Source organism: Polyodon spathula, chromosome 24 (assembly GCF_017654505.1).
Source record: "Polyodon spathula isolate WHYD16114869_AA chromosome 24, ASM1765450v1, whole genome shotgun sequence".
Lineage (NCBI taxonomy): Eukaryota > Metazoa > Chordata > Actinopteri > Acipenseriformes > Polyodontidae > Polyodon > Polyodon spathula.
The window spans coordinates 9,137,599-9,163,447 of NC_054557.1; the positions used below are offsets into that span (position 1 = coordinate 9,137,599).

Genomic DNA, 25,849 nt, shown 5'->3' on the forward strand with positions numbered 1-25,849 from the left:
ACCTTGAGGGATGCATGGCCAAACTATAGATTAGGATGAAGTAGTCTTGACTGGGGATATTAGAGACAAAGTTTTTCTGATTCCTTACATGAATTATTATCAATTGAAAAAAAAAAAAAAAAAAAAAAAAAAACATCCAAAACTGGCACTCTGAATTTGCCTTGCTGGCTGCGACAGTGTGATGAGGGCACCTAATGGTCACATGGGAACACCTACTAAATGAATAAGAACCCAAATGTTACCTCACTAATGACTGGTTTCACAGACCCTGATTGACACTAATGGACTGTCTCACCTTAGGTAACATTAAGTAGTCCCTGGATTTATTGTGCTAATTAGGGTCTGTGAAAATGACCGCTAGTGTTATTTCTATGTATTAATCCTAGGGCATCCTTAGGTTAAGGTTATGATTTATTTTTGCAATTCATATACAACATAGAAGATCCAGTTTCTGCTTCCAGAAATAAAGAGATTTCCAGTTTTTTTTTTTTTTTTATAATGATGTGCAGCAGAAGAATACCAGGGAGACCATCTAATGTGATACCATCTGTTAGTATACAAGTACATATAACAGAAAACTAATATAATTTTTTGTCGGGTACTATGTTCTAATATATATAGTGTAAAACTGTAGTGGGGCATGCTATACTCTCAAAAACATCATCAAAGCTGAAAACGTATGCGTGACACTCCCCTGAAAATAATACGACATGGTTGTTCTACTGCAGCAACACTGCAAATAAAAGGCGTTATGTTAAATGCCACAAAGATAACATTAAGAAAGTTTAATGCAGGCTTGCATTACTGCCAAAAAAGTTATTGTGTCGGGGTTTAATCACATGGTCACAGCTACGCTTTGGCAGCAGACCTGCACGCTACAACCTGTGCCAATTCACCAAGCGGTCCAATCACATGGCCCCCTATTTATAGCAGATAAAGCTGCTCAAACTCATTTAAATAAGGAACTGAAGTGAAGGTCATTTTGGTCATGCAAATATGTAAAACTTGGGCTGAGCACAATTTGCGTCGGTTAGGAAAATAACCTCTAAACTCAGGTTAGTGGTTTTGAGTTGGTGTTATAGTAACGGTGTCTTTCTTAATTTGCAGGTGTCTACGGAGCTGCTATTAGTGTTTTGGAAACAAATCAGGCGGCTGTTTGAAGTATAATAGGCGTAGGCTCTGTGCTGTTGAGAATAGCTGCGAGGTGTAATTTTGATACATTTCATCATCCAGACGCACTAACCAGAATGCTGGTTTACCTCAGACACAAGACACGTAAGTGAGAGATGCTGTAAATGTGACTCTGCTTATCTGCAATGCTGTGGACAAGACTTGAAACTGTTGGATAATGCTGCTGTTAGTCAAAAATATTACCTGTTGACTAAAATGAAGTTACGCGCACATTTTCTTGTTTGGTTGTTTCTATGTCTAGTTGATTGTATATGGCTTCATAATATTGGCGGAGGGATGAAATTGGCAATTACAAATGTTTAACCCCTGCTAGTAGATGAGCATTTGCCATATTTCTGTTAGAACTCTTTTTTGTTCTGGTTTCATGTTATCTTTCTTTTAATGCATGCCTAACTGTAACATTACCTACAGTGCATTCATGGACGTTTATTTTGCAGTCAGCGTGACATATATATATATATATATATATATATATATATATATATATATATATATATATATATATATATATATTACGTTTATTATAAACACATACGTCCTTTGTAATGTTTTCACAAAGCTTACTCTGTGCTACTACATTAATTATACTAGTACCGGGTAATCATGTATTGGATGACAAGAAAACATAAATCATCATTAAATACACAAAATGAGTCTAAATAACGTAAGGGGAAAATGGTCTGGTAAGGCCACCTCCAGTTACTGTAGCTTTAAAAAGTACAGAAAATACAACACATTTGATGCTGCTGTCATTCAACTTTCAATGTTAAATGTCTACATTTTACTACAGGCTCTTAATCCCTACCAAACCCACAGGACTACATAACTGTGTGGTAGTCTTGTACTGAGGCAATTGTATTTGAGCGTGGAGATATGCATTGCCCAGTTTCAGCTTTGCGTTATTAATTATTAAGTTTGACTTCTGTACACTAGCTGTAGCAGCCAAATACAGAACATCTTTTAAACTGGCAGTTGTTCTTATGCAGTCACACTTCCAGTTCTCGCGTAGCTATAGTGTAACATCTTGGCAGACAGTCTGTTCCCTGGAGCACTCTAATGTCACACTAGAGGTGTCCCTGGCCTTGAGAGCCACAGGAGTTTTAGGGTAGCTTGTAGACGGGCTTGAGGACAATAACTAGGTGACCATCTGAGGAGATGAGGATGTTTTATGGTATCTGAGACCCACAGCTCACTTTTGCATTTTATTTAACCTTCAGCCCAACTGGACCAAGAACGACATATTGTTAGCCATGGCTTGCCTCCTGCGCTATGCCTCCAGCAGCTCCATCCCATTGTTTCAAATTGTTCACCTCAGGACCTTGCAAAGAGCACCCGGAAAAAGACATTTTAAAACCTTTCCAGTTTTATGGAACCAGCAAGCATCAAAAGGTACAGTTTTGGCTTTTAAGGTCATACGAGTTCATGTTGTTAAACTTAGTTGGCATCTTAATGTATTAATTTTCTCTCCGGTCTGTTTGTGATTTTCCATTAAGTGGTGTTTGTTTTTAGTTTCTCAGTGTAGAAAGGAGTGCTGTTGGCACCAGCTCATTTAGTGCACTTTGTTGCACGGTTAAGTCATTAACCTTTATAAAAAGCACTTAAACATTTTGAATGTGGGTGAATATTAAACAAAAAAAAAAAAAAGCCTTTCATTTCCCTGGAGTTTTATTGAACTTTTCCATTTAACTCCATAGTTCTGGATTTTAGAGCTGAAAAGGTCAATTTAAGGTGAAAGTCACTTGCTCGCTTTAGCAATCCCATTCAGTTAGCTGCAAGTGAAACATTCACCAGTGTCACAGCTGTGGTACGGCACTGTTTCTGTGAGATTTTTTTTCTCCTTTTAGAGCCCCAGATATGAAATGTTTCAGACTTTCAGTTTGACAGGCCCTTCAGAGGCCTAACTGTGATGTGAGACTGGCCGAATGCCAAGCAGCTGCTAATAATGTCTTGGTGCAGTGGGAAGTAACCATGCCAATTAAGGAGAGATATTTGAAACTAGAGTCCGACTGGAAAATGTCAACATCTTCTGGCTATTGCATTAGTTAAACTATCACCTTGTGTAAATGGTTTTGTTTTTTCCTTAAGGGATGCTTCAGGGATAAACATTATTTTATTTTGTATTTCTTTTATTTATGTTTGCGAATAGTGACCGGGTTAATTGAATGTTTAGCCAGAGCCCGGTTAATCTTCATTTCCTTCAGATCTCATAGTTCTATCACGGGGCCCCCCCTAGCGTTAACTGTTTATTTAGATTGTTTGGTTTTTTTGGGGGGGGGGGAGGGGGGTTCTGTTAGATTGTATAGTAAAATGTGATTCCTAGTTCAGTTGATTACGGTGGTTCTTAGTTTACCCTTCCGTGCCTTCAAAAACTAGGTCTAATAGGCATTCCGATTTGTTTACACTCTTGTTGTCACCCAGTGAATGAAACAGGCATGCTCAGGTTGTGAATGTCATCTGCAAAATCTGTTGTAGTTTAGGGAAGCAAAACAAAACAGATCCAATCACTTTACTGTGATGCACAGCTAAACATTTTCTTGAACTGGGTCAGTAATAATAATAATAATAATAATAATAGTAATAAACACACACACACACACACAACCAAAATGTTTTGCCATTTCAGGAGTTCGTTATACAGATCTCTTGGTTGGCGTTCCGAAGGAGATCTTGAAGAATGAGAAGAGGGTGGCAGTGACCCCTGCGGGAGTCCAGGCCCTGGTCAAGCAGGGGTTTAGCGTGCAGGTTGAGACAGGGGCTGGGGATCAGGCAAAGTTTTCTGATGACCAATACAGGGAAGCAGGTGCCAACATTAACGATGCAAAGGCTGTTTTTGGCTCAGATCTTGTACTGAAGGCAAGTTACAAGTGCATGCATACTGTTCAATGCAGTTTAGGTAAAAGCAGCAAATATAGAATGCCTTTACATGTAAAAACACTTAGCTGGACTTTTCATATTTATTTTTATGTGTATAATGTCCTTCCTTTTATACTGTTAATGAATCAAACTTATATTTAACCAGGAAAGTTCCATTGAGATTAAAATATATTTTTCAAGGGAGACCTGGTAAATTAGGTGGTATATAATAAAACCAATACAAAATTATCGTACTGATCTAGGCAAATTACCTGCCAAAATAATAAGATCCATATAGATTTACTAAATTTACATAAAACAGGCAATGTGTACAGCATTATTTGGTAATATTTGAGTAACATTGATTAGCAGCATATAGAAGAAAAAAGTTGCATACGGAATTTAAGCAGTCCTTGTTATGTAAATTAATTAAATGTTTTTTTTTTTTTGTGACATTTTTACTTATATAACATACCTAATATTTTTAAACACCTTTTTCAAATAAATATATTAAAGTCTGCATTTATACTTTTTTTTTTTCCCACCACCCCCCTTCAGGTAAGGGCTCCATCGTTTAATAATGTCTTGGGAATACATGAAGCTGAATTACTTAAACCGAAAGCCACTCTCGTTAGCTTTATCTACCCAGCACAAAACCCTGATCTTATGGACAAACTTTCAAAACAAAAAGTCACCGTCCTGGCAATGGATCAGGTACCCCGAGTGACCATTGCTCAAGGATACGATGCTCTAAGTTCAATGGCTAATATTGCAGGGTAAGAAGGCATGTCATTATTTTTTTTATTATTTTTTATTGATAGAATAATTGACTATCCTAGCTACAGCACTGTGAGATTCAATAATATTATTTCTACCTAAGAATTTGTTGTGGTCAAGTCTTCTTTCTTTTTTATTTATTTTTTTAAACCGTACCATTACTTTCTATTCAATCAGAATAGATTTAGTATAGGATTTTGAGGTTTAACAGTTTTATAGGAGAATACTTTTTGAATGAATGTATTCCAAATACAAAAGCAGTACACGCTAAATGTTTTTTTTTTTTAATTTAATTTTTTTGGTTCCAGGTACAAGGCTGTCATTCTGGCAGCAAACCATTTTGGAAGATTTTTTACTGGCCAGATTACAGCAGCTGGAAAAGTTCCTCCAGCAAAGGTGAATACAACTCCGCTTGATTCCTGATGCTAGCAGGCTAACTGGGAACAGTGATCTGCTGTCACAAGTTAATGTGCGTTCGCAGATGGGTTGGAGAGGCACATGCTGTCTTTTGTAAATTGGTTTTGTTTCTGAGGTGATAAAAATGGTAACAAATGGTAACAAGGCAATCTTGTTAGATCATATTACAGGGCTGTGAAGTTGAGAGTAATGAATGTCTTAGGGCATGTAAAGCATTGGAAACTAAGGTCTTCATCAATGCCATGTGAATGTGCTAATTGCTCTTGCCAATTCTGTGTCTTTGTGCCCATCAGGTATTGATAATTGGTGGTGGTGTGGCTGGGTTATCTTCTGCCGGGGCAGCGAAGTCTATGGGAGCCATTGTCAGAGGATTTGATACAAGGTAACCCTTCAATTACACATTTAGAACTAGAAATCATTTCATGTGCAGATTAAATGACGTGGTCAAGTCGATTTTGTTATGTTATTTAAATATATTTTTGTCTTGCGGGAACCCTCCCTCACTGTTTATTTACAAAATCTTTTATTTATTTGCAGGGAAGCTGCTCTTGAACAGTTTAAATCCTTCGGAGCTGAGCCTCTGGAGGTGGAACTGGCAGAGTCAGGAGAAGGGGTGGGAGGTTATGCCAAAGAGATGTCCAAAGAGTTTATTGAAGCAGAAATGGCATTGTTTGCAAAACAATGTAAGGATGTGGATATTGTTATCAGCACTGCACTAATTCCAGGTAAAAACACCTCTATTCAATTCATAAACACATCAACAAACTTTAATACAAATGACACAGTCCCATTGTAAATTGAGCATGAGCATTTGATTATGTACTTTTTGATTAGCAGTTTCCCATGGCTGTATTTTGCAGAATTCTTTTCTTTTTAGTATTTTAAGATAGATTGCACTTGCACATGGTAGAGAGTGGTTAGAACACAGCAAGTTTAGCGTTCTGTTTTCATAACAAGGAGTTCGGGGAGAACCTTGATTGCAGCTTGCAAGAAATTCAGTTTTCGATAGTGTACTGTTGCATTTTTATTTGAAATGCCTCCCCCACAGGAAAAACGGCGCCTGTTCTAATAAAGAAGTATATGGTGGAGTCAATGAAGGATGGCTCGGTAATTGTGGATCTCGCTGCTGAAGCTGGAGGAAATGTTGAAACCACCAAACCCGGGGAGGTCTATGTCCACAAGGTTAGATTATTTTAACCTTAACATTCATCTGGGAAAACCTAGAGAGTTCCTGAAGATCGAACAATGGGACCCAGTGCTTGCTGCTTACAAGTTCTAAACAGTGCAATACTTTTAAAGTAACAGCATACACCGAATACAAATAAATCCTATATATTTGTTTTGTTTATTAGGGCGTCACTCACATTGGATATACTGATTTGCCCAGCAGAATGCCAAGCCAGGCCAGCACTCTCTACTCCAATAATGTTTTGAAATTACTGAAGGGAATAAGTCCTGATAAGGAATACTTCTATTTTGAGCCAAAGGAAGATTTTGACTATGGAACGGCTGACCATGTTATCAGAGGCACTGTGGTGATGAAGGTAGGTGCCTCGTTTTTTGATTGGTTGGCTGTTCCAATGTTACTCATGAGATTTCCATTCTTTCATGTGCTTCCCTCCCAGTTGTCCTCTTAACCTTCAAAGCCGCCTGCTGTTTTGTTTGAAATAACTCTGCCAATGGACTGCTCGTTTAGCTCCAATGATGTCTGCGCTGTGACGTCACAGATCTAGAAATGGTTTATTTAAATGTCAAACAGTTTAAATACAAGCTCCAGTGGAGTAATTCCATACATATTCTTCTGTTAGTGTTTCCATTTAGCAAAGTTTTTTTTTTTTATGTTGTTGCCAGTACTGAAACAAAAAAGTTTTTCATCAGGTTGATTCAAGCTTGATCTAATCCATTTCTAATAGACTTGTGTGCAGGTTGGATTGCTAAACACAACTATTGTTTTTTTTGTTTGTTTTGCTGCAGATAGTTTTCTTTAATCCAGTGGCAAATGAAAATGTAATTGCTCCTATTGCTTAAAGCTTGCCATGAGCACATTTTTAAATAATTTTCATAGTGGACCAGCATCACCAAGCGCTTTACAAGACACGAGACTAGGGTGTGTGAACTATGCATCAGTTGCAGAGTCACTTACAACAACATCTCACCCAAAAGACGGCGCGCAAGGAGGTTAAGTGACTTGTCTCAGGGTCACACAATGAGTCAGTGGCTGAGCTGGGATTTAAACCGGGGACCTCCTGGTTACAAGCCCGTTTTCTTTAACCACTGGACCCCACAGGTCCCATGTACCTTGTACACTCCTGTCTAGACTGTATTAACCAGACTGGATACACTTCAATCTAAATGTGCTTGATAAAGGTGCACTGTACTGTACGACACTTTACTATAGTGGTTGATTTTTCACTTTCCCAGGAAGGCAAAAACCTATTCCCAGCCCCTTTACCCAAGACTCTTCCACCACCTGCTCCTCCCAAACAGAAGTCATTCACAGAGTTAGAAGCACAAAAAGTGGCCGAGATCTCTCCCTTTCGAAAAACGATAACCTCCGCTGGCGTCTATACAGCAGGTAAGGCATGCTTTAAACAGATCTGTGACGTGCCTTTTTATTATTTAACTTTAAGAATTTAAATATGTATTCCAATAGATGTTTCAGCTCCCAAAGGAATAATGAGATGGTGTTCTTTTTTTTTTTTTTAATATAATTTCAGGTTTATCAGGAGTTGTGGGGCTTGGTATGATTTCCCCGAACGCTGCGTTCACACAGATGGTCACCACGTTCGGTTTGGCTGGGATTGTGGGATATCACACAGTCTGGGGGGTCACTTCGGCCCTGCACTCCCCACTGATGTCAGTCACTAATGCTATTTCGGGTAAAGATCCATTTTAAGGTTGCAGTAGAAAGTGGTTATTCTCAAAAACTGCAGTTTCTAGGCAAACATCTTGGTGTGATTGCTAAAGGCGCTTATAGCCTACGTTGATGTCTCCCATTGTAATTCTACAAAGGGGCTGCTGTGAGGGAACATCAGGATATATTTATATTTATTTGTTCAAGTGACTTTTTTTTTTAAAGAGACAAAGCTTGAGTGGCTCATTTGATTCAGTGGACATGTTCCATAAGAGAATGTTGTATCAGTAATCTGCTATTGTACTACATGTGTATGTAGGATACAGTCTGTTTTTAAAGTAAATCCTATCCTGTGATTTGTTGCTTCAGGGCTCACAGCTGTTGGTGGTCTGGTGCTGATGGGTGGGGCTTACACCCCTTCCAGTTTCCCTGAAAGCCTGGCATTGCTTGCTGCCTTTGTGTCCTCCATTAACATTGCAGGTATGTTCACACAGTCCTTATGTCATACAGATTTATTTTCCTGAATTAGTCAGATGCTAATTTCTTCTTTGTCCCCATGGTGACTGACTGCAGGTGGTTTCACGATTACCCAGAGGATGCTTGACATGTTCAAACGTCCTACAGACCCCCCAGAGTACAACTATTTGTATATGATACCTGGAGCTGTGTTTGTGGGTGGATATGGTGCTTCTGTTGCTAGTGGCTACAACATTGAGCAGGTATCTCAGCTTCTTGCGGTTCTAAAATTGGTGAACAATCACTATTCCTCTTGTGGCTAATCCATATCCTTTTGAGGTATTTACAACTTGTGTCCTATAGTTAACATTATCTACTAGTCAAAGAAACTGCAGTTCCAATATTAACCTCCAAGTGGCATTGTGTGCTTTTAAAAAAAAAAAAAAAAAAAAAAAAAAAAATTATTATATATATATTTTTTAACCATGATTTCTCATTGTAGATGATGTATCTGGGCTCAGGATTGTGCTGTGTGGGGGCACTGGCTGGTCTTTCTGCCCAGAGAACCTCGAGACTGGGAAATGCACTGGGGATGATAGGAGTGGCTGGAGGGATTGCTGCCACTTTGGGTAGTCTTAAACCATCCCCAGAGTTACTGTCTCAAATGTCTGTTGCCATGGCCACTGGAGGCACAATAGGTATGTACCAAAAAACAAACAAAAAAGCAAAAAAAAATAACAACTTTCTACCAATACCTGCTTCAAATACTGTATTTCAAATTCAGTTTGAATGCAGAAAATAGCTTTTTGTGTATTTAAGTGACTTCTCAATGCTGTGCTATTGTAGGTCTCACCATTGCCAAGCGCATTGAGATATCTGACCTCCCTCAGCTTGTGGCAGCGTTTCACAGTCTAGTGGGCCTAGCTGCAGTTCTCACCTGTGTTGCTGAGTATATGATCGAGTACCCTCACCTTGATGTACATCCTTCTGCTAATGTCCTCAAGACCGTGGCTTACCTGGGAACGTACATTGGTGGGGTCACATTTAGTGGCTCTTTGGTAGCCTATGGAAAGCTACAAGGTACAGTTAACTTGTTATTGTTTAAAAAATAAATAAATAAACTGAAAGTAAACATCCCTGGAAGTTTGTTTATATCCTCACAGCAGACTTCTTGGCAGCCTTGAAGCACGGGCCAGATTCTGTTCAGTGCCTTGTGTTTTGCTCTAATTGTTGGCAAACATTCACTTCCAGAAGAGTTTACCGGAAAAGCTCTGGTTATGAAAAACTGGATCATGTGTATTTAACATTAGCAACATGAAAAACATGCTTTTCAAGTCTGCCAGGACCTTGGAGACCATCCTAGGAGACATGGTGAAATGAGCCAAGACTTACAAAGTAGGCCATTTGTATTGTCTGGAATGGGTGGGTGTGGAACTCTATCAACTCTGAATAGTAATAAGCAATGCATAGTATAGGTACAACGTATTCACGCCATTTTGAAATGTGTTTGTATTAATATCCATCATAGGCTTGCTGAGCTCTGCTCCCTTGCTCCTGCCTGGTCGGCATCTTCTTAATGCCGGTCTGATGGCAGCCTCAGTGGGTGGCATGGTTCCCTTCATGCTGGACTCCAGTTACACTACAGGCATGGGGTGTCTGATTGGTGTTTCAGGACTCTCCACTGTCATGGTAAGAACTGACAATGTTGTGTTTGGTGTTTTGTTAAACAAGCATAAGGGCAGAATGTGATGTCTCTGGGGTAGGAATGATCCTGATGCTATCATTTTACTGTTAAGGGTTGCAAGGCTGTGTTCCTCTGCTGGGTTGGTAGTGTTGATGCCCTGTTTGTCCTGTAGGGGGTGACGTTGACCGCAGCTATCGGCGGTGCTGACATGCCTGTGGTGATCACTGTGCTCAACAGCTACTCAGGCTGGGCCCTGTGTGCTGAGGGATTCCTGCTGGACAACAATCTCATGACAATTGTTGGTGCTCTGATTGGATCCTCTGGGGCTATCCTTTCTTACATCATGTGTGTGGTAAGCAAATCACATAGTGTGGGAATAGAATTGAGACGGGAATCTGTAGGCTGATTCCTTGCATCATTAAGTAGACTGACTGAAAGCTTTATGTTGATCATTTTACTTGTTTAATTCCTAGTAATGAATATAGCAGAACTGTGGTATTGTAACATTTAAAATAAAAAATCAATTACAATTTGTAAATAGTAATGAATTAAGTTTTTGCTTGGTTTGTTTATTTTTCAAAAATGGGTAACCTATTAAAAACATTTGTCTAAGTGTATACATTCTAGGGCAAATCAGTTTGAAAGACCTTGAAGGTTAATTCCTCAGATATCCAGACACAGTACTGGTTCTGATATGTGGCAGGTGATGATGATGATACAGTTTCTGACACTACTGTAGGCAATGAATCGATCATTGCCCAATGTTATCCTTGGAGGTTACGGTACTTCTTCCACTGGTTCTGGAAAGCCCATGGAGATTGTTGGAACCCATACAGAAGTAAATGTGGATCAGGCAATTGAGATGATAAAAGAAGCGAATACCATCGTTATTACTCCAGGTGAGCGCATTCCCATAAGGGAACATGTTGCGGGTTCTAAAATATTCAGCCACCAGGTGGCAGCACTGTCCTTCCTATTACCAAATACAGGCTGTCTGGATATAAAATCCTGCCTTCTGAAAGACCATTATTTGAAAACATTTTGAAGACAAGTTTTGAGAAACTTGGGATGACAGAAGACCAACAATGAAGTTATATTTAATTAAAAAAATTAAGCAAAAATATGTGTAGGTTTGAAGGTTAAGAAGAATAATATTCTTGCTCAGAGAAATGGCCTGAAGGGCAGATGGAAATGGCCATGTTTCCCTTTAACATAGAAAAGTGGTACTATACAGTAGACAACTGCCCTTGTAAAGTCTGTAATCCTTGAGACCGATTACAAACCTTTTTAAACTTAAGGTACATGACAATGCCATGACCATTTTTAGGTACACTTTATTTCTGTAGAATAAAGTGGCGTGCCCTGCCCCATTTGTCGAGCTTGGGGAATTGGCAGTGGTGTTGCTCAGGGGGCAGCTATGCCTAACAATGTATGTGATTGTAATAGCAGTTAAATCGAATGTGCACGGCTCTCTTGTTTTTTCCCTAAAGGCTGGGGTCTGTGTGCTGCTAAGGCTCAGTACCCTATTGCTGACATGATTAAAATGCTTCTGGAACAGGGCAAACGTGTAAGGTAAGCATGTCCTCTCTTTCTGTATCTACTGTAGAGACGCATGCAGTACGATTCAATGAATAAATAAAAAACACTATTACAGCCATTCTAGATGACCTTTCCTTTGTTTTACACAACCTACTCAACACTTTGAAGAGGCGAGAGAATTTTTATTGTGAAACAACAGTTAATGAAAAATAAAAAAACTGAAATGTCTTGGGTTAGATAAGTATTTACCCCCCCCTCCCCTGAATTTCTACTTTGTAGAACCACCTTTTGCAGTACCAGGTTTGCCATCTGGATCGTACAATATTCGCCCATTCTTCTTGGCAAAATTGTTTGAGCTCTGTCAAGTTGAATGGGGATTGCTGGTGGACAGCAATCTTCAAGTCTTGCTACAGATTCTCAATCGGATTCAAGTCTGGGCTTTGACTGGGCCAATCTAGGACATTCACTTTCTTGTTTTTAAGCCACTCTAGTGTTGCTTTGGCTGTGTGCTTAGGGTCATTGTCCTGCTGAAAGGTGAATCTCCATCCCAGTCTTAGGCCTTTTGCAGAATGAAACAGGTTTTCCCGAAGGATTTGCCTGTATTTAGCTCCATCCATTTTGCCCTCTACCCTGACAAGCTTCCCAGTTCCTGCTGATGAAAAGCATCCCCATAGCATGATGCTGCCACCACCATGCTTCACAGTAGGGATGGTGTTACCTGGGTGATGTGCTGTGTTGGGTTTGCGCCAGACATAACGCTTTGCACTTAGACCAAATAGTTCAATTTTTGTTTCATCGGACCACCTAGTCTTTTGCATCATCTTTTCAGAGTCTCCCACATGCCCTTTTGCAAATTCCGAGCTGGATTTTACATGGGCTTTTTTTCAGAAATTGCTTCCTTCTTGCCACTCTTCATACAGGCTAGATTTGTGGAGTACCTGAGCAATTGTTGACACATGGACAGTTTCTTCCATCTCAGCCATGGAACACTGTAGGTCTTTCACAGTTGTCATTGGCCTCTTGGTGGCTTCTCTGACCAATGCCCTTCTTACCCGGCTGCTCAGTTTGGGAGGACAGCCTGTTCTAAGCAGATTCTGGGTGGTGCCGTATACCTTCCACTTCTTAATGATTGACTTGACTGTGCTCCAAGGGATATTCAGTGCCTTTTGAAATATTTATACCCCTCCCCTGATCTTTGCCTCTGTACAACTTTATCCCTGGGTTGTTTTGAAAGCTCATTGGTCTTCATGGTAGTATCTTTGCTTTGAATGCAGTACCCAACTGTGGGACCTTACAGAGGCAGGTGTATGTAATCTGAAATCATGTGAACCACTTTTATTGCACACAGATGGACTCCATTTAACTTATTGTATGAATTCTGAAGGCAATTGGTTGCACCTGAGCTTATTTAGCAGTGTCATAGAAAAGGGGGTGAATACTTATCTAATGAAGACTTTTCAGGTTTTTATTTTTAATTTGATTTGTTGTCCCCCCCCCCCCTTTTTTTTCACACATTGAAAGTGTTGAGTAGGTTGTGTAAATCAAAGGGAAAAAAATCCTATTTAAATGCGTCAAGATTTCAGGTTTTAACACAAACTGTGAAAACGTCCAAGGGGGGTGAATACTTACTATACTTGAACTGTCCCCCATGTATATGAGGATAATGTGGTATCTTTATTTAAACAAGGTGTTATTTTCAAGCTCAGATTTCCACATACATTTGTCTCTGGAAAACACCAGGGATTATAGAGTAACATCCAAGTGCACTGGAAAGGGTTCAACACTAAGGCGAGGATGTAATGTGCTGTTGGTGATATCTCATTTTACTGCATTTGCCAGAGTTTTCCATTTTTTTCCTCTCCTTCAGATAATGTTCTTGCTTTCTTGGTATGCAGGAACTGACGTGCTGTTCTCGTTTTTTGTTTTTAGGTTTGGCATCCATCCGGTTGCTGGTCGCATGCCTGGTCAGCTTAATGTGCTTCTGGCTGAAGCTGGTGTTCCTTATGATGTTGTGTTAGAAATGGATGAGATAAATGAGGACTTCCCAGGTAAAAAGGGATCCGGTCTGCAAATCCTGTAACCCACACAATTCATGAAACGCAGGGGGAGAAACAAAAAGAATGAAAGTGTTAATGTTGACCAATCATATACTGTACCTATCTACGTCCCGCAGATTACCTTTGCACTATGCAGATGCTTAAATGTCCACTATTGGGAGACCACACCAAACACTGATTCTGCATTGGGGTTACTGCAGTCTGAATGCTGCAGAGGTCTAGTTTTAGCCTGCTGAGGCATGGCTTCAGCACCAACATCAGCAGAATAATTAAAATAAGACATACTAAAACTAGAGATTATAATCTGGACCAGTATGTTTGCAATACAACTCTTTTACATTATCTCCACAGAATGAATTAATTACTGTTTTGGCAATAGATTTGTAAATTTTACATCAGAGCAGTCTTCATACTGCTCTGATGCACACTTACAAACAGATGGCTTTATTTTGGTTAGATGAGAGAGGGAGAGGAGAAAAAGCACACTGATTACATTCAGGAAGCTTTTGATTTATTGTTCTTTTGCAATACAAAAGCAGTCGAGTATGAATTTGTGATCTAATCGTGGTGATGTATATCCTGTAACCACAGAAACGGACTTGGCCTTGGTTATTGGTGCGAATGACACGGTAAACTCTGCTGCACAGGAGGATCCAAACTCCATAATTGCAGGGATGCCTGTCCTGGAGGTTTGGAAGTCCAAGCAGGTACGGGAGAGGGGCTTCATATATTTGGAGTAAATGCAGCACAGCTATGTCCAAAAGTTTGGCATCGCCCTATAGCATTAACTAATTTTGCTTCATGAAGTCAAATGAAACCTGCTGAATATTGAATTATATACCGCTTTGTAGTTTTTCATATAGAAAAATTAGACTTTTTTGGATATCATTTTGTAGTTTCCTTCATTACGTGTGTCTCTTTTTTTTTTGATACTCAATCCTAAATTTTAGATGACGCAAAGCATTTGGCTACAGCTGTATATAAAGCTGTCATGAAATATTCTGTTTATTCTGGCAGTAACCAAAACAATTGTCACAATCTGTTTAATGTTGAACTGCATGAATGTGTGAGGCAGCTGAAAAGGTTTCAGAACTGTGGGAATAGTCACACTAAGCACACATGACAGGCATTCTTGTTATTCTTCTGCCCCTTGTTCGAAATCATTAGTGAACGACTTTGATTTAACGTGGATTCGTTTTGCCTGATGGAAAAAAGAAAACATATTACTAGTATTGAGTAGATGCTTTTATCCAAAGCGACTTAGAGAGACTTGGGTGAGAACTATGCATCACAACTGCTGCTGCTCACTTACAGTAGGACTTCGGTTTTACGTCTCATCTGAAGGACAGGATGTTGCATCCTTAAGGCATCTGAGCAGTCAAAGATGGAAAAAAAAATGTTTTGACCTGCATTCTATTACTTTGTTATTGGCAGTTACAGTATATTTAGAATGGTCAATTTGGGGAACTTTGTGTTTTTCTGTAATCCCCTTCATGTTTTGGTTACATTAATTTTAAGGTAAAATGAGTAAGTAAGCAAGTCAAGTAAATCTTAAGCAATCCATCCCATTCCTCTCTCAGGTTATCGTGATGAAGCGGACCCTTGGAGTTGGCTATGCTGCAGTAGACAACCCTATTTTCTACAAACCCAACACTGCAATGCTGCTGGGGGATGCCAAGAAAACATGTGATTCTCTACAGGCTAAAATCAGAGAGGCATTCTACTAAAATCTTCATTGTGTATGAGATTTAATTGAGTACCTTTTTTATAGTTAAAGATATACACTTAATAAGGATTTTAAAAAATGATTGTGAAAAGAAACTATGCATACACTGTGGTTGTAATATGGCAGTTTAAAGATTTTGCTGAAAGTTTTTGGTAATGTTGTTGTAAAGCCATTATTAATAATATCTATTTAAGAAATTATGCATCTCAAATTGAATGTACTGATTTGTAAATACTACAGTTTGTGTGCCTTATCTTGTAATGTCATTTTAGTAAGTAATTAAAATGCTGTAATGCAGAATAGACTAATTATGACGTAATATCTCATCCACCGGGATTTCTGTTCTCCAGTTACATTTTCTAGACAGAGACTGGCTAAACAAGTTACAGTAAACCAATTGTGCTGTTCAATTAAATCATTTCTGAGTAACAAAACTGATGTCCGGAACCAGTGTCCTAAATTAACTTAATAATGTGCAAAGAGTTCTCATTAAAAGCCACAATCATTTGTTTTAAACCTGCTTAATATTATGCCCCGTTTCAAAGTGAATAATACACTGGCTAGACAATTCCACAGACTTATGCTGGAAACAAATACATTTAAACAAATAAATAAGGAAAGGTAGTGGGAAAGCTGTCACTAAATAATGTACTTGTGTTTCAGTTTTGCCCATAAAATTACATGCTTTTCAGTGTATATGATATTTGTAGGTTGAAATTCTAATTTGAAAATTGTCAGTTGTAACAATGTCGGTAGACACTTTACAACAAAACCAATAATCTGGATTTTCTGTACATTAGGCAATTGCACTAAGAGGTATTAGGAACCAAGAAGATTTGACAGGACTAATATTGAAAAGATTAAAAATAAATGGGAGTGCAACTCGAGCATAGCGCAGCCTTCGCTGATGCACAAGTTCAACCACCCATTCAAAAGGCAAAAGTATTTTAAACAAAGGACTACTAAGCTGTTTAGTTCCCTATGGCACTAAATATCAGCCATCCGTGTGTCACTGTGACTTTACTAGACAAAAATTGATTTCATCTGTTGAACGTTACAAATAACTAGCATATATATTTAAAAAAAAAAAAAAAAAAAAAGCGTACAGGTATGTGCAATTTAGCTCTGATTAGTTGGTGAACCTGACTTAAATTAAACAAATGCTTTTAAAGTTCAAATTTTTTTTTTTTTTTTTTTTAACCCACTAACCCCCCTTTTACATATGAGCTAATGCGATTCTTGTTTGAGTGATTATGATGGTTGCCTATGTTGGCCTGTAACATTTAATGAGGGAAAATTAATTTAATTTGAAAGATGATGACCTTATTTTAATTACTTTAATTCAAAACAGAACATTGTGTGAGGCATTCACCTCAATACACTACCATGTTTATATGTATTGTGTCATGACTTGTATGATGTCAAAACCTCATTATTGTGGGTATGAGCGTGTATTTAGCATAGCTATTATTTTTAAACAACGCCTGTGCTGCAATACCCACCCAACATTCTTCACAGTCCCAAAATGACTTTTCATCATACTGTGTCAGTACACCCAGGCACTGTAATCAAATGACACAAACCGAAAACCTGATTTGGAGCTCTTTAAAAACATTACTGTAATTCCTTAATCAGCTTGTATTAGGTCTTGATTGATCGCTCTTCAGAATCTGTAAACTGCTAATAACAATTCTTTATACAACATTCAATGTATGATAACTAGTTAGAATTTTACAATAAAGAATGGGTCACTTGTGTGTTTCCAATTCACCAGTAAAAAAAAAAAAAAAAAAGCAAGATAAGAAAATGAAAATCCATCATTCAACAAGATAGGTAAAGCTGGCACTGGATGGGCACCTGCAGTTTAGTGTGTTACGAAGTCACAGTTTTCCTGCGGCATGCTTGGCTTTGTTGATGAGCTTGTGCATGTATGAATAGAAAAACAGCAGATTGTCATATTCTCCATGATATTCTTCTGATAAACACTCCTGGTGGAAGTCTACCAGGAAATAATAAATTGCCTCAATAGTGGAGAGGTACGTGTCAGGGGATCCCTTCTGATGACGCCAAAAACAGGTTTTCCTTGTTTTCAATTCCACTTGAAGCAAAGCTAAAAAAAAAAAAAAAGGGTATTAAAATGTAAAACAAATAATATCCTAAATACTTATTTTTCAACATTTCTTAATTCCAATGCTCTCTGACTTGATATGACTGGATTACTTGTATTAGCTACATGTACCTACATATAATCCTATGAATGTAGCCTACATTATTTACACAATACAATGCCTTCTCCAGGTATTAAAAGATAAGAGAGACCCCTAAAAGGACAATGGGGTCTATTCCATTGATCTTGATCTCTAAACACCAGCGACATTTACATTTCCATGTATCAGAGATTAACTAAAGAGACGAGGGGGTTGATTATGTCAATCTACACTCCACCAGGATAAAACACAGCTGGACTTTTAGAGCCTTTGACAGTACCTGGGAATTGTGGTTCATGCAATGATCTCTCAGTGCATTCAAAGATGAGCTTCTAAATGTGGAATCTTTAGATTCACAATAACAGGAAGAACGCTTTTGTTTTACTAATTTTAATACAAATTCCATTACCTTGAAGTCGTTCATCAGTAACTATTTTATTGGTCTGATTCCAGGTACTGTCAATAAACACAACTCTTTTCAGAACATGCTTATGCCTCCCTTGCTTTGCTTCTTTCTTCAGAGAAGGGGCTTCGCCATCTGCTGCTGTGTCTTGCTTCACCCTTTTAGGAGCAGGTTCTTCTGCTGATCTGTGGTGGTCTTGAAGACACAGAGAGCCCCTGTCAGCAAGCCTTAAGAGCCGATTGATAATGTCTTCTACAGTAACTGAATCTGGACCTGGGAAAACTAATACAATCTAAAACACAGTAAAATAAATGGGTCAATGTTACCTGGCGAGTTCAGTTTAGATTTTTGACATATTGATTATGTTACATAATCCTTATTTGCACTTGATTAGGAGTTTAAAATTATACAAGGATTTAAACACTAATAAGAACCATCTACCTGTTAACAAAGAAGAGTATATCAACTATTTGTGCTTGTGGGTTGGGGGGAAGCAGGAGATTTACCATGGGAATCTAATTTATAAAAATATTACAAATAATTCTCAGGTACTGTTAACTTGTTCTTTCAGTTTCAACAGTATTCAGTTGTATGAAAGCATAAGCTAAAAATACATTTCAGCACAAATACCTTGCTCTATAGACTGCTAGGAGAGAACCATTATCAAGGCTGCTATATTTAAATATATACCTGCAAGTGAAAAAAAACAAAAAAAAACAAAAAAAAAACCCAGCAAAATACATACTTACTTCGTGTCTTTTATCTTCATACTCAGGAATGCAGGGGTATGTATAAATGCTAACATCATCTGGTGCAATGAGTTTAGCATGTACCGCTGTGCTCTTACCATCCGTTTCATTAGGATGCTTGATAATATCGATCTTCAGTGGAAGCTGAAAAACAGTCCATCCATAACATTTACAGCTTTAAAAACTCTAAGTCAAGTAGACAAGTATATGTCTTAAACATGTAATGCATTAAAGAAAGCATTTGCTTATATAGTTTTACCACTCCTGGGCTTCCTTTTATCGACGTTATATATGAGTATTGTTGTCATAACTGCTACAGTACATGTTTAAGATTGCCAGGACTCACCAGACTGACCTGCTGTATATGTATGTGTGTGTTTATATATATATATATATATATATATATATATATATATATATATATATATATATATATATATATATATATATATATAAATAATGAAAAAATTACTGGAACCAATTCTGCTTGCATATTAGTATATACAATGTACAGTAAAACCATGTTGTTGTACTAACCTTGACTTTGGGGATCTCGTCTTCAATCACTCCTACTAAAGAGCAACACGTGTAACAATAAAACATCCTTGAACCACTACATTTTGAGCATTTTGATCTTCCAGCTGTCTGCGCTCTTTCAAGTACCTCATGAGATGCCAAGTGCAGGTTCTGTAAAGGCTCGTTAACTTTGCTTGTTGAAACACTCAAACATGCTGACGATTTAGTGTGGTTGTCAGGGAACTCTAAAGTGCTTGATTCTGTTAAGGAAGCCATTGGGGTTGAAGACATCTCAGTAACTCAAGATACGTTCTGAAAATTCATTGAGACATCAAGAAATTGTTATGTGTTCATAATGTTGGATTTGTTCATGTCTTCAAATAAAAAATAGCTTTCATATTTGTATTTTTATTGATGAAAAAAAAACCGGAATATTTGAATACTGTATATTTCCATTATCCATCTCTTTCCAAATCCATACTATTTTATTTTAATGTACACATTAAAATAATTATGGATTATTTACACCACTGCTGTGTACGTAATACAAAGACGGCTAATTAAAAAAGGATATAATTGTGCTACAAGAACCAATACGATTATTTTAAAACAAGTTGGAATTAATTGCATTCATTTGAAGTAACACGACTGTCAATTTGAGCACGTGTATCCTTATTGAAACATGCACTTGAATCACTTATTGTCCCCTAACATTTATTGCAACACAAGCTTCCTCCTGTAAATCGGTGTAAAGTTTTAAAAGTTTGCAATACACATTATTTATCATTAGCAAAGTGCAACAACAACAACATTTAGAGGAAGCAACATCGACTGAAGAGTATTACTATTTTACCTTAATATCTCTGTAAAGCGACAATATTTTTATATTTAATTTACTTTTAATGATTCGGGTTCAATAGTACATTATACGTGTTAATAAACAAAATGAAATGTCAAAAAACAAAAACAAATCTGAATTCTGCAAACAACATACCAGCGAAATGGAACAGATTACCGGAAGTGTTTCTTACGTCCGATTTAAGTGTTACCAATCACACCGGAAGACGGAGGTTGCTTGTGGTTGCTTAGTAACTGCTGAAATGGTTGTGGTGCGAGGATTTTATATATATAAAAAAAGATAACACCAACTTCTTCGTTGCTTTGAAATTAGTCACATTTGGTTTTTAAGTACGTGTAAACAAATGCTTTTTATTTATTTATTTAACTGTGTTGATTAGCGTAGCCTATAACGGGTAAGTTACATACACGTTTTATAACAAACACAAAGCTAAAAACAAGTATGAAATTGGTAGATTCACTGACGGGTCGCTATAGCCAAGCATTAGACAAATGCACGGTTTTTATTTTATTCCCAAGTATGCATGTACAGAGGCAAAGTAGTGCAAATAAAAAAGCTGGTGAATCGTTTGGACGTTTTACAGTAACCACTTTTGCCTGTGTCAGTTAATTCTACACTGCAAAAAATGCAAAACCCTCCAGCAACCTTTGAAAAAATTTTACAGTTTCAAAAGCTGGTAAGGCATACCATTGTTACAATGCAGTGTTTTAAGAAGTGCATTTAGAATTACATCGTATGTGTTGTGTTATGAGAGTCTTATCTTTTATTATTCTTTAAAGCCAGCAGGAAAGTACCGAATAGCTAGGAACATTGTGGTATGAGAGCCAGGATTATGTGTAACCATACTTCAAAACTAACGTGCCAGTACAAATGCCAAGCAGATCCTATGTACCTGCGCTAGCGCAGTTAACATTCAGAAAAGTGCACTGGATGTTGATATTGTTGGTAACAACTTTACACGCATAGCCTTTGTTGATTTCCTATGAGGTATGAAGACAGATATTTTAAAGATACATTTAATATTAGTTAAGACTGAACGAACAACATATTTTGCCAAATTGTGATTTGATTAATGGCGTTTTAGTTGGCGTACATGCCTACGGGAATAATCTTGGAATTCTTTGAAAATGTATATAGTTTCAGCTTCACCTAGAAGTCTCCTACAGTAATGTGCAATTGGAAATACATTCTATATTGGTACATGCAAACTGAAAAACAATTTTTTAAATAAATTGCATGCTTACTACATACATTACTGTACAAATGTAAGTTTAATGTAACCGTCCTGAGAATCTTGGACTGCAAAGCATTTTATATGTAATACCATAAAATGTGAAATAAACAAAAATAAACTTACATTTAATATATATATATATATATATATATATATATATATATATATATATATATATATATATATATTCCAGACTGCCTGGTTCTTAACTGTTCTTGAACAATAATTGATTTAATGTGGTTATTATGGGGATTTGGCCTACGTTGAAAGAGATTTTAAATATATTCATAAACTTACATATCAGTCTAGCATATCACATGTTATTTAAATAAATCAATTGTCCTATAACTGGTGTCCTATCCAAGGTGTAGTCCTGCCCTGTACCCTGTGTCTGCCGGGTTAGGTTCCAGCTCACCGCGACCCTTATAGGATTAAGCGCTTACAGATAATGGATGGAATTGTCCTATATACATAGTATTCTTTTTTTGGGGGGGGGGTGAGGGGGGAGAGGATTTTTTATTGACTTCTGTTGCAAAACAATCATAACCACAGCAATAAACTCAAACAGCTTTCAAACTCATTTCCATGCTTTTCGATCTTTAAAAGGATATATCGGTAATGCCCTTCTTGCTATAGCATTTTGACTGTTCATCAGACAGTAATGTCTGACTTTTCAACTATTACATTCGTGTTTTATGTTTCTTTGGAGGTTCAGTTTAGCAAGGTTGTCTTCTTCCCACTCGTTTCACTAAATTAATCTTGCCTCGCATTACTGTATGTTATGAATCAACAGGCTTCTCACTAGCCATCTGGCAGACCTAATGCAAAAAGTAACAGTCAGCTTGGCCTTTAAGCCTGGTGATAAATGAAGGCTTTGCAATTTGCCAACATATTAAGTGAATATGCTTTCTTGTAACATTAGGAATTATGCTTCTTGGCTTTGGTCTTCATTTTGACAATTGATGGGATAAAAGATATTGCATTAAAATAGGAATGCAATAAAACTCACTTGATATTTTACCTGATGTATTGTACTGTTTTTAACTTATCACCATAGCAAAACAATATTAAAATGTTATATAACATGTGTTCTGAAAAGACACATAACTACTTGTAAAACTGTAGAATTACGAAAGTTCTTTAAAAAAAAAAAAGGAACAAAGCCCACCTTTTAAAACATAACAGGGCTAATAATGTTTTTAATTACAAAAATAAGTTTTGAGATGAATTTGGTGATTGTAACATGTGCTAGATAGACAGCCCATGTAAACTCCATGAATTCCAATTTAGTGTAGGTGCCAAAACCATCATTTTCACAGATGAGCAAACACTGTGTATATGGCTATTTAGAGCATGCATTTTGTATTTTTTCTGTCATTCCTGTGTATTGAAGGAGTGTTATGTTTATTTGTTATGGCAAATGTTAATTTCCTGTCATCTGTCTAAAGCCAGATGGTTTCAGAGGATATAAAACACATTTTTGCTGTATTTTTTTCCTGTGATGGTAAAGCTTTTTTACTGTTTTAATGGAACATGACAGTATTCACACTTGCATGCTAAGCTTACATACGTAACACATATGTCCTGTCTTTTGTTATTGTATATGTGATATTTACATATCACAGAGATGTGTGTTGGAGCAGAGAGGATTTCCCCCCTGTTTTATTGGGGCAATACATTGTGTCACATTTACTCAGGAAAATACTTGAGCATTTTAAACTCTGTTGAGATCTGTCCTCTCTAAATCACTGCATGGAGAAAAAAAACAAAAAAAAAACATAACAACACATGGCTTTTCTGTTATTGCTGTGTTACCTGTTTGACACTGTGGTCAATAATCCTTACACTATCAAGGCACTTGAGCGGGCATTTTGAAAAGAGCTTTGAAACAGAGTTTAAAGTTTAAATGTAAAAAGTTGTTAGGATTTTAACAATGAAAAGAACAATTACAGGTATGTTATCTAAACAGTTGTAGCAACACGTGGGGGTGTATAACTATATTTTTCAGAACTCTGCTTCAAATCAGATACATTTAAAACATAATTATGCTTTTGTATTCATAATTTCTGGGACAGAATGGAAGATCTAAAGTGGTTTTACCAATTAGTTGCCAATGCTCGAGAGATGGAAAAAGTGCCCACGACCAGGTCAATCTCAAGTGGTTGTAAGTGGTGCCCAAAAACTTTTGTCTTAATCTTTTTTGTTAAAAACAACCAAACGTTTTAGTATGTGTTAACATTAGTATTGATAAAAGATATACTCAATTCCTGAGAAGTTTAACTTAATGCCTATCGTAAAACAATTGAGGACAGGATTAAACAACACTGCATCATTCTTTATAGACAGACGGGGGTGCTACTGTATTTCAAAACAACAAACTTATATAAAAAAAACCTAAACAATGTTGTGTATAATGAAAGCAGTATCGTATGGTTATAAAAAGTACAGAAGCCTGTGGTGTAGTCCACATGTTTATGACGATCACCTGTGCTTTGAAATTGTCTGAAGCGCAGGAATTTCCATTTTCTGTTGGGCAAAAACAGAACCCACAGTAGTTTATTTTGTGAAAATTAAAAATATATATTATTTATATTATAAAAGGTCAGTTAAAAAAAAAAAAAAAAAACTAAAAACTTTGTAAATGTTAGTAAAGAAAGCTTTGGAAAAAGCTGTAAAATGTTATAGTTCAATTCTATTATGTAAACAAAAATGTTTCCAGATTTAATGAGTGAACAGCAATTTGAAGAATAGCATCTGTTCTCATAGGGCACTGAGCGATATGTGCTTTGCAATGTACCTTACTTTAAGTATTTTCCTTATAGGGCTTGCACTTAAAAGTTTGTGTTCATTTTCTTGGTGTAACACCTAATATATTATCAGATTCATCAAAGAGGTTTAACTGTTGTTTTCAAGGTTTAGTTTATGTTTGTAGTTCTGAGAACAATTCTAAAGTGGTCTTTTTAAGAAAGGTCAAACCATGTTTATCAAAATGTCTGGAAAATTAAAAGGAAAAGTAATATAAATTGATACAGCAGTTCTGTTTTGAGCTTTGGTGATCTAACCCATGCAACAGTTACCCAGTCCCATAGAAACATGACAGATCCCAGTATAACAGTCATATAATAGAGCGGCCTTTAAATTTCAGATATGCCTGCATCATCTGGTATTTCATAAAAATGTTAACCCTTTTTGTTCCTAGTGTGTGATGTTAAGTCATTATAATACATGTTTTTTGAATAACAGTAGCTACTGTGTACAAACAGGGAGCCCATTTTTCAAAGCACCTACAATCTTAGATATTTCATATTTTTTGAAAGGAGACAAATGCCTGTTTTTATTTTTTTATTACAAAACTAGAACCAAACAACCAAGTAATATGAAGCTGGAAAGGCAAACCATTCTAGAACCTATTGTCTTCTCAGACTCTACTTGAACCAATCTTTTGAAAACTATTCTATATAAAGCTGATCTGAGTACTCTCCAGCAGGTCTGAGTTGAACTGGTCTCAGACCAATCTGAGGGTTAGTATGGATAGTCATATCGGTCTGGAATCGATGTCGGTTCGGTTTTTCAGCCTAGTCTGAACACAACTTAACTATGTGCCTGATTTATAAAAAAAAAAAAAAAAAAGTCCTTACACAAAATACAGTTTGCACCTCATTTGGCACTGGTTTAGCACTTTCAACCTTCTCTAAAGTTACAGATTGATCTTGCAAGCAATATTATTCTTCCTCTTAATGTCAAAGTTGTAGAATTAGGCAAAACTAATATAATTAAGGAGCTCTGAGACACAACTTGCTAAGTATGCATGTTAATTTTGAGTGCATCAATTTGGTGCCAATGGATACAAAAGTTACCACAATTAGTCAGTTTTATAAAATCTAGGTAACTTTTGCTTCAGTTTAGTTAAATGTTTTACAGACTTTATTAGTTACTGTTGAATGAAATAAACTATTAGAATGTATTGATAAGAACTGGTTAGAGACTGATTTCTTGTGATACTTGGAGTTGTTCTATGAAGTCTTCTTTAGTTTATTATTGCTGGTATCTACACTGGAACGATTACCACTCCCTAATCGGTTTTGCCTTCCTATTATAGAGTTAGCCCCTGTAACTCACACTCAGAATGTTTTTCATAAAAGGATGTACTGTTATTTAAGGTTCTGTCTTGTGATAATGTGATCAAAACTGTGAAATACAGCTGAATGACAGCAATAGAATGCATTATAGCACCCTGACATACTGCATTTAAAAACACGTGAAAAAACAAATAAAAAATAATAGACTCTGCATATACGCAGTTTTGGTCACTTCGGATGATATTTGC

The 25,849-nt window shown here is 37.0% G+C and overlaps 2 protein-coding genes across 5 annotated transcripts; one reads left to right on the forward strand and one right to left on the reverse strand.

Moving 5' to 3' along the window:
* Positions 1-947: 947 nt before the first annotated feature.
* LOC121299215 (NAD(P) transhydrogenase, mitochondrial-like) lies at positions 948-15,988 on the forward strand. Of its 3 annotated transcripts, none has more exons than XM_041226856.1 (22): positions 948-1,055; positions 2,409-2,580; positions 3,815-4,044; positions 4,603-4,820; positions 5,130-5,217; positions 5,532-5,620; positions 5,776-5,963; positions 6,287-6,420; positions 6,591-6,782; positions 7,660-7,813; positions 7,956-8,117; positions 8,462-8,572; positions 8,666-8,811; positions 9,051-9,246; positions 9,395-9,628; positions 10,077-10,237; positions 10,405-10,584; positions 10,972-11,131; positions 11,723-11,804; positions 13,701-13,819; positions 14,420-14,535; positions 15,409-15,988. In XM_041226856.1, exons 2-22 carry the CDS (start codon positions 2,442-2,444, stop codon positions 15,553-15,555), a joined length of 3,246 nt encoding a protein of 1,081 aa, XP_041082790.1. In that variant the 5' UTR covers positions 948-1,055; positions 2,409-2,441; the 3' UTR covers positions 15,556-15,988. The 3 variants fall into 3 exon arrangements, with proteins under 3 accessions (XP_041082790.1, XP_041082792.1, XP_041082791.1); XM_041226858.1 differs by lacking the exon at positions 948-1,055 and adding an exon at positions 1,085-1,275; XM_041226857.1 differs by lacking the exon at positions 948-1,055 and having other exon boundaries at positions 2,225-2,580.
* Positions 15,989-16,083: 95 nt separating this feature from the next.
* Positions 16,084-20,476, reverse strand: LOC121299216 (tRNA-uridine aminocarboxypropyltransferase 1-like). 2 transcript variants are annotated; one of them, XM_041226860.1, is made up of 5 exons: positions 20,424-20,476; positions 19,451-19,741; positions 18,914-19,057; positions 18,171-18,456; positions 16,084-17,664 (listed from the first exon to the last, which is right to left on the reverse strand). In XM_041226860.1, exons 2-5 carry the CDS (start codon positions 19,718-19,720, stop codon positions 17,435-17,437), a joined length of 930 nt encoding a protein of 309 aa, XP_041082794.1. In that variant the 5' UTR covers positions 19,721-19,741; positions 20,424-20,476; the 3' UTR covers positions 16,084-17,434. The 2 variants fall into 2 exon arrangements, with proteins under 2 accessions (XP_041082794.1, XP_041082793.1); XM_041226859.1 differs by lacking the exon at positions 20,424-20,476 and adding an exon at positions 20,283-20,410.
* Between the last annotated feature and the right edge of the window lie 5,373 nt (positions 20,477-25,849).